This window comes from Podarcis gaigeae, assembly GCF_964106915.1.
Source record: "Podarcis gaigeae genome assembly, chromosome: 13".
Classification (NCBI taxonomy): Eukaryota; Metazoa; Chordata; class Lepidosauria; order Squamata; family Lacertidae; genus Podarcis; species Podarcis gaigeae.
In genome coordinates this window covers 1,393,581-1,402,167 of record NC_139689.1, presented here as the reverse complement: position 1 = coordinate 1,402,167, position 8,587 = coordinate 1,393,581, and the positions used below count along the sequence as shown (strand labels likewise).

The 8,587-nt window shown below is 53.0% G+C and overlaps 2 protein-coding genes across 12 annotated transcripts in view; both read right to left on the bottom strand.

Moving 5' to 3' along the window:
- The window catches only part of MINK1 (misshapen like kinase 1), a 60,765-nt gene extending 58,024 nt beyond the window's left edge, over window positions 1-2,741 (bottom strand). For all 10 annotated transcript variants that reach the window (XM_083706506.1, XM_083706508.1, XM_083706510.1 and 7 more), the window contains exon 1: window positions 2,553-2,741. In XM_083706506.1, the coding sequence (XP_083562632.1) occupies window positions 2,553-2,609 (57 nt within the window). In that variant the 5' untranslated portion in view covers window positions 2,610-2,741. The remainder of the gene's footprint in view (window positions 1-2,552) is intronic.
- A 1,606-nt stretch (window positions 2,742-4,347) lies between these two features.
- Window positions 4,348-8,587, bottom strand: part of PLD2 (phospholipase D2) — a 45,843-nt gene continuing 41,603 nt past the window's right edge. For both annotated transcript variants that reach the window (XM_083706589.1, XM_083706588.1), the window contains exons 21-25: window positions 8,536-8,585; window positions 7,230-7,364; window positions 6,958-7,111; window positions 6,006-6,117; window positions 4,348-5,148 (exon numbers count right to left, since the gene is read on the bottom strand). In XM_083706589.1, the coding sequence (XP_083562715.1) occupies window positions 4,924-5,148; window positions 6,006-6,117; window positions 6,958-7,111; window positions 7,230-7,364; window positions 8,536-8,585 (676 nt within the window). In that variant the 3' untranslated portion in view covers window positions 4,348-4,923. The remainder of the gene's footprint in view (window positions 5,149-6,005; window positions 6,118-6,957; window positions 7,112-7,229; window positions 7,365-8,535; window positions 8,586-8,587) is intronic.

The following is an 8,587-nucleotide window of genomic DNA, read 5'->3' as shown; positions in this document are numbered from 1 at the left end:
AGGTTTGTAAGCCACACAGAACAGATGAAGATATTGTTATTGTGCCAAACTTAGGCTGGTGCAGGAGCGTGCAAGCTTTCGAGTTTCACAAGTCTCTTCAGACAGGGGGAAAAAACCTTGATTCTTTTCTGTACGGTGAGAACTTGTTAAACCTGGAAGCTCGCACATTCTGACAGGAAGTTACCACGATAAGCTATTTCTCGATCCTGGTTTCAAGAAAACCACTCCTATCCTTTCCTTCATCCACAATATCCTCCTGGGATGGATCCTGACAAGGAGGCACACAAGGTGTATGTATGTTATCTCAGGAGAGATAAAACAAAGTCCTTCTTCATGCAGCGCATAGTTAAACTGTGGAACTCCCTCCTGCAAGAGGAAGAAGGGGTGGCCGCCAACCTGGATGGCTTTAAAAGAGGACCGGGCAAATTCATGGAGGAGGAGCGAGCCACCGATGGCTACTAGCCATGCCAGCTGTTCTCTGCCTCCGCTGTCGGAGACAGAGTGCGCCTCTCTGAATAGGACTTGTTGGGAATCACAAGTGGGGAGGGCGCTGTTGTTGTGCTGAGATTTTGCTTGTGGCCACTGTGAGAACAGGATGTTGGAATAGACAGTGTTTGATCCAGCAGGGATATTCTTATGTTTCCGCAGTGGGAAGACATGGGATCAGCTGAGGCGAGGGAGGGGCATGTTCCCCATCCGTCAGGACACGGCTTGTGCAACCTCCCTGAGGTGATGATTCCAGATACTGAGAGGCTCCCTCCCTGAATGAAAGGGAAAGGCAGGCTGCATTCCAAAGGGCTCCCTCGGCTCCCGATTCTGCTGACAGCGCACAGATGAAAGCAGCCCATCCTGCTACAGAAATGACGCATGCGTGCGAGCCTGTGAGGAAAACAACTTGGGAGGAGGAGGCAACAGGTGAAAAACTCCACCTCGTAAACCCCACAGTGGCAAATCTCGCCACAACAATCCAGCCCTGCACATCACCAACCATGACTCACCAAGTTCCCTTTTAACTGCAAGAAACTGGAGCCACAAGCACACTCGCGCACGCAAAGGGAAAAGCCCACTGCTACACTCAGCAAGAGGGCAAACAGGCCTCAGACAGGCACCCCTCCCAGGTGCCATCTGCAAAGGGGGGCATTTTAGGCAAACCCATCAGCTGCAGCAGGCGCAGCATGAAGGTTAAAAGAAAAGTTACTTCTCCCATTGCTGTATCCCCAGAGCTAGCTTGCAAGCAATGACAGTAAAATCTTCCTCTTTAAAAGGGTCATTTGGCAAAGCATGACAAAGAGCCTGCTGATCAGGATATTGGTATTTAAAAGCAGTTATGCCTGGTACTAAATGGGGCTTCGTAAGCAAGAAGCAGGTCCCTGCAGCAAGGAGCTTCCAGTATATCAATCATTTTCACCGCTGTGGGAGTCAACAGAGGAAGGAAAGGGAGAGGGGATCCCAGTCTCTCCTGTCCCCTCCAGTTTCTGAGCAAGGAACCCACAGAGAAAAGCATGAAGACCCGAACTGAGCTGTGGGGACCCCAAGGGCTCCGGAACACCAAAAGGCACACTTTTAAAAGAGGGCCTGAAATATAGCAAGGCAACAATTATCCCGAAACTCTGAGGACTCTTCCTGGTGGTAACAGTGACACTGAATAACCAGGGCGATACTCTACCGGGGTAAAGCGAATTCAGCAAATTCAGGTGGCAAGAGTTATTATGGATGACGAATATTCATAGAGCAAGTTAGATTGCGCAGGTTAGCTAACAACCACGGAAGCAGCCCAGTCGAGGGTGGGGAGCTGCCTGCCAGTTTAAGGGTTAAACAAGCCTTTTAAAAACCAGCAGGAAGGAGATTGCGGGGCCCAGAAAGAAGGCTTTATAAACACAGAATCTTGAAAGGAAACGGTGGGGTGGGAGAGGTGGGGGGGGGGGAGGTCTGCCGACCCATTAGCACAATCCGGCTTTTTAAAGCACACCCTTGTGCCCCCCCCCCGCCCTAAAACATGTGCGTGTTCCGACTGGGAGACAGAAAGCAACATAGGCAGGGAGAAGGCAGGTGTCTCCCCACCCCCTGCTTTGCCCACCCCACCATCCCTTTGCTGGGGGGGCTGGCTCTCCCTAATCTCTCCCCCCCCCCGCCAAGCAGCTGATCTAGAGAGGGCAACCCCCACCCACAAAACACGACTGCAGCAACCAGGAGGGAGGAAGGGCTGCGTCGTGTGGGGGGGGGGCGGCAGAAGGAGAGAGGAGGAAGAGGCGAGCCCGCCCCCCCTGCCCCCCCCGGTGCTGCAGGTTGCCAGAGGGGGGGATGACACGGCACGGCTGGCCCCTGCAGCAGAGGCGCGGGGGGGGGGCGGGAGGCTCCTCGCCGCCGCCTTCCAACTCAGGCGCCTCCCCCAACCCACAGAATACACCGGGGGGGGGCGTCACAGCTGCAGCCCCCTCCTCACCCCTCCCAGCCCCACGGAAGAATTTTTTTTTGGGGGGGTTAGTCTGTGTCCTTCCTGTTCCCTCCCCCTCCCCTGACCTTTGACCCCCCTCCCTGCCCCCCCCGCTCACCCTGAGGGCGGAGAGGTCGATGTCGTCGAGGCTGCGGGCGGGGGCCGGGTCGGCCATGGCGGGCGGCGGCTGCTGGTCCCCCCCCCCCCTCAGTGCTGCTGCTGCCGCGGCCCCATCTTCTTCTTCTTCTTCCTCTTCTTCTTCCTCGCTCTCGCTCTTCCCCTCACAGAGCGACGGACGGACTGACAGGCGCCAGGGAGGGAAAAGCAGCGCCGCACTGCGCAGGCGCGGGGGGCCGAGTGGGCGGAGGCTCTCCCGCTCCGCGCAGGCGCGCTGAGGGCGGCGGCCCGCGCGAGGCAAGGCGCAGGCGCGGCGGCGGGGAGAGGCGGCTCCCGCGCAGGCGCCTGGAGGGCGCGGAAGAGGCGGGGAGCGGCGGAAGTCACGACGCGGAGAGGGCCTGGGCGGCGCAGGGGCGGAAGGCGAAGGGTGGCGGAAGGGACGTGCGAGCACGTACGGGAGGCGGGGACTTCCACGTAGTCGAATACTGTAGTGTATGCTGGAGGGAAGTGTGGCGGAAGTCGGAGGGGCGACGCTAGTGCTCCGAGGCGCATGCTCCGTGGGGCGGCGCGGGGAGCCGCCTTTTCCCGCCTTTTTCTAACGGCGGTTTTCCGTGAGGTGAAAAAAGCCCCACAGATTCGTCGTGTGAAGTAACTCGAGGGCCAAAACCACCTCATGCGCCCAGACATTGTCCCTGTCGAGATCTCCATTTCCACAGAAAACACCTTCTAACGCGCCCTAAAACAATTAAAACTGCCGCTCTCGTTTTAATGCATCAATTGGATTACTTCGTGTAATCTTAACTCTCCCGCTTCACGGGCGGCTTCAGAAATAACCACAGCGCCGTCGCAAACAACACGGCCCAAAATAAAGATTGTATTTACTCTTATTTTGCTTCGTAAAATGAATACGCCGCTTTGTTATTGCTATTTATTAAATTGGATTGTTTTTTCAAAAACAAACCCAAAAGAGGTTTGCCAAGAGGACAATAAAATCATTAGTACAAGCAAAAAATAAAGAATAAAACTATAGTTGCACCAGCATTTTGGATATCTGGCCAGGCTTGTTTACATTTTAAATAAAGATGGGCCCCTGTTGCTGCTCTGAGGGAGACGGAGCAGATTCAGCGCCTGGACATATTTATGTTTTAAATATCAGGCAGTTTGTCGATGCTTTTAAATATAGAGTGCCAAACGAAGACCTGGGAGAGATCAGGGTTCGAATCCTCCCATGAAGGGGCCATGAAGCTCCTCTCAGGTCTGAGAGCGGCAACAGGAGATTGTGTTGGGTTGTTTAGAGGCAACATTTGCTACGGATCCTCTCCCTCCTCAAACGTAGGCGATGCAAACGATCCGGATCAGCCCCATCATCGGTCTTCAAGGGTTGCCATATTTTGAAGAGCAAAGACGACGACGCGACGGCAGCCGTTCCAAGCAAATAAATGCAATTTGTCTCCAATTTTACCCCTGAAAATGAGGACCCGTCCTGGGAAAAGAGGACACATGGCCACCCTGCCACTGGACTATGGGGCGAAGAGCCCCCCATCTGCCTTGTTGTCATAGGAACGGCCAGATCCATTTCCCCTCCTTCCCCCTAATATGATTTTTTATTTGATTTCCATTTTTTTTTTACAAACAACTTCCAGTTCAACAGTTCCACCTCCACCGTGTTTCCCTTCAAAGCTGCGTTATATGCCAATTTCTCGCCTTTCCAGAGCACAGTTGCAGCAGATTTGAAACGGGCCAAGATGTTGGCAGCCGTCTCCAGATCCCACTGGGAGAAATGGCGACAGAAAGTCTCAGGACTAATGGAATCTTTATTATTGCTTTAAAATGGAGTTTCTTCTTAAGGCACCAAGGAAGCAGCATTGTTCGTTTCTTGCTGCAACGGAGTAATGTTTTGCACAGTTCCTGCTGTTTCCGCTGCAGCCGAACCGGTTTCACAGCCAATTTATGCCGCCGGATTTAAACGGAAAGTGGTTCCGAAACAAGGGAGGTTGAGAGAAACTATGGGGTGCAAAAACTGGTGGGGTGCTCCGTTCCAACCTCTTGGAAGCTTTTGGATTTTTGGAAAATGAGGCAGGACCCTCCTCACTTAGGAATACAAAATTAGTGCCCGTGGAAGAAAAACATTTTGTGGCTTTAAACCAGGTTGGCAAAAGTCCTTAAACTAATTCGCAATGGCGGAAGTTACCCCAGAGGGTGGTGTCCCGTCACCCAGCTCTGGCCAAAGACGAGAGTCGTTCCTTGCTGAAAAATCCAGACAAGCCGGAGCTGCAAATGGGGGAGAGAGGCTCATGGGTCGCGTGCAGAGTGCAAATGCTCTCTGCGTGCCTCCTCCTGTTTTCCCCTCGGGGCTCCCCCCGCCTGCTGCGTCAAGTCCACACCTCCACGGGGATCATGCCCTCCTTGCTGTTGCGAGGGGGCAGGAGATACTCCTCGGCCAGGAACTCCAGAGGAAACTGGACCAGGTGGCCTTGCACCTTCTGAAGGTGGTCCCGGGCCAGGATGGGGCTCTCGGAGGCCAGGCTCTTCTTGCTGATGTGATCTTGCAGGTCCCTCCGGGACTTGACGGCGTCGGTGGGGAGGCAGGAGAAGACCTGGCGGAGAGGAGGGATTGCGGGGAGAAAGAGAACAAAATGCCCAACATTAATACTACTACTACTACTACTAATATTTTTTTATTTATACCCCGCCCTTCCCAGTTCAGAAAACCAGGCTCGGGGCGGCTAACAACAAATTTAAAACACTTAATTGATGCAACAGAAAAACAGCATGAAATACAGTATAAAACGTGAATAACAATTCAGAATTCAAAAATCAATTTGGGGGGGGGGGGAATCCATCCAATAAACGTTAGATGATCACCAGGGCTAGCTGGCTGAATTAGTCCTACTTGGAACAGTGAGGAGACCAGAGGAGAATTAGCTGTGGGGTCCCAGAGCGGGGAATCTTCATAAAAAGGGGAAGAAGGGGAATAAAAGATCAGGCAGAATAGCTCTGTCTTACAGGCCCTGCGGAAGGAAGTTAAATCCTGGTCTCCTGGGACAGAGCATTCCACCAGGTCGGAGCCACCACTGAGAAGGCCCTGGCCCTGGTGGAGGATAATCTGACTTCCTTAGGGCCCGGGACCTCTAAACTATGCTTATTTATGGACCTTAAGGTCCTCTGCGGGGCAGACCAGGAGAGGCAGTAAATAAGAGGACCCTAAGCCATTAAGGCGCAGTCCCTGTTGTTCAAAGAGGTACAAACACCTGTTGGAGTTGGGGTGCTGTCCCCAAGCAAGATCCTGCTCCAAGGGAAAGCTATGGGGCAGCAATGGGGAACCTAAGACTCTCCTTCCCGGGAGGATTTTAAGCAGAGGTCGGGTGGGTGGCTGCCTCTCCAGGGCGCTTCCGTCGCGATTCCCACACTGCCGCGGGCTGGACTGGATGACCTCTGGGGGTCCGCTACACACCTTGTCGTAGATGCTGGTGTTGGACGAAGCTGTGGCTTGCCAGACGTCCCAGAAGAAGCGGTCGCTGAGCGGGTCTTGAATGTCCAGGTCAGAGGCCACCCCCAAAACGCACCTGCCAGCAGGGTAGGAAAAAGGGGGTTTGCCCAGTTCAGCGATACACAAAGCCGCTTCAGCCCCAGGCAGTCTATTTGTTCTGGAGGGTTTAATTTAGAGAAGAGGCGACACGATAGCAGCCGATAAAGAGAGGCAAGGCAGGGAGAAACTGGAGAGAGGACAGTTTTGCTCCCTCTGTCAAAATTGCAGCGGAAGTTGTGGGCAACTAAAGAGGGTGGACGTTGGGAGATGCAGAAAGATAAAGTCCTTCTTCACACAGCCCCTCGTTTAACTATGGAACTCACTGCCGCAGGAGGCAGCAAAGGCCACTGACCAGGCTGGCTTTCAAAGAAGATGGGGACCCCGAGTTCCTTCTCACCTGCACTGCTGAGACTCCCACACTGGGGTGGGGGGGTCTCTAGGCCCCATGATCCCTGACTCGGTTCCTCCCTTACCCCTAGAAGACAACCCTGTGCTAAAGAGTATATGAAAAAACATTGTTCTGGAGTAAGCCTATCGGTATGTAACGAATGAAGCTTTGCAGGGTTAAAGAAAGAGAAAAATGGTGTAAAAACTATAAAGACAATCTACGTTAGACACAACAACTTTGAAAGAGTAAAAATTTCGAGGTCTTAGAACAAAGGAAGGAAGGCAATATGTATATATGTATGTATGTAATGACTAGATTAGAATGATGATATGGTTTTATTTGTAGATGTGTGTTTTTGTTTTTTTGGGGTTTTTGTTTATTTTTCTTGTTTGCACTGTTTTGTTTTGGATTCAATGTTTCTAATTTGTGTTGTCATTTTGCATTGAAAATAAAAAAGAAGAAGACGAAGACAACCCTGCCGGCACCCACCGGAAGCAGTCGAGGCGCAGGCTCAGGGCAAACTTCCCCGCCTGGTACTCCTGCCCACCCATGACGGACGGCACCAGATCTGTGTCTTCGACCAGGACGGCCAGCTCACTGTCCCTCTTCCCCAGGAGACTCCGGTCGTTGATGTTGGCTGAGCCTTGGGGCAGGAGAAAGCAAGGAAGCCATTAAGGGAAATTGGGGGGGGGGGCAGCCCACACTGGATGCTGCAAGTGGCCTCCTGCGGGGAGAGGTGTTCCCAGGGCCCCCCCCCTCACCGATGATGACGCGCCGGTCATCCGCAATGAGCATCTTGCTGTGGATGTAGACCAGCTCCGTCAGGAGTTTCTCCCGCAGCTCCCCGTGGGTCCTCAGCCCGCAGAAGGAAATGTAGCTCTTCCAGTCGTCCCCCACTTTTCGAGGAGAGAGGGAGAGAGGTGGGGGTTAGCGGGATAGCGTTGTGCCCGGCCTGTGGGGGCTTCCCTTTCCGGTTCCAGGGGGTAAGCTCTGGATCTTGCAAAGAGCGCGGAAACAGGGGCACTTCAGAGCATGTGTAAAGTGCCTTTCCCCTCTGTAGGGGTGCAGAGTGTGGGGGTCAGGTGGGATTGCTATGAGGAATTAGGAAATATGGAGCAAGGCATTGTGTCCGCTATGGAAGCATGGCGTTGACTGGGTTTGATTCATTGACAGTAATTTCTGATTGAATCCCACAGGCCTCTGCATCTCTGCCATTTGCTTTCTCTATGCCTGACAGGCACGTATCAGCATTCTGAAACACAGGCCAGTTGCTTCCTCAGGCATCCTCAGTACATAGGGATAGTAGGTCACTTTGATGTAGTTTAATCTTTAGGTAGATCTTAAGGGCCAGGAAGAGAGTTCACAAGGAGATGGCAAATACTGCCTTCCTTTCCTGCCTGTTTATGACTTCTGGGGTTTTGCTGAATGCATTCCTCCTTGGTTCCTATTTATTTAGCCTAAACATGTATGCATGCTCAAATGGCAAATAGTTCTTTGTAGTTAAGAGGCTTCCCCTGATCTGACTTTGTCCCACGTGGGTTTTTTTGAAATCCTCAGAGGAAATCTGATTGGTTCTTTCGAACACTGTGTTATAAGTTCTTTTGTGAATAAAACGACCTGGGCCGAGGGGTGGAGAGGAAATTATTATCGACACCTCCTCCCAGAGCCTCGTGTGTATTCTATGAACCAGAGTCCAATCCTTCCTTGCTTTGGGAACGCTACACCCCTCGGCACTGTGGAAGCTGATTCTTGAATTGCATGGGGTCGGAACAGATGGCCCTCGGGGGCCACCACGATTCTATGACTTAGCCCAGATAGTACCTGGGATTGTAGGAGAGGGATTTTTAGCTAGGGGCAGCATGGCACAGCCCCACAGCAGAACCACAAGCCCCCTTAGGAGTCCTTCTTCTGACTACGGTTGGCAGAGAGACACCCTGCCCCATGCAGTCTCAGACGAAGAGTTCTGAGGTTTTCCCAGTATGTTTGGGGCTGGCAGGGGGCACACACCCTCTCCCCACTTACTTACTGACACTCCCCACACCTTGCCACACACCCCTCCCCACTTACTGACTGCCTTGAGCCGGCTGACGATGGATGCCTCCCCGCGGCAGAGCGTCCT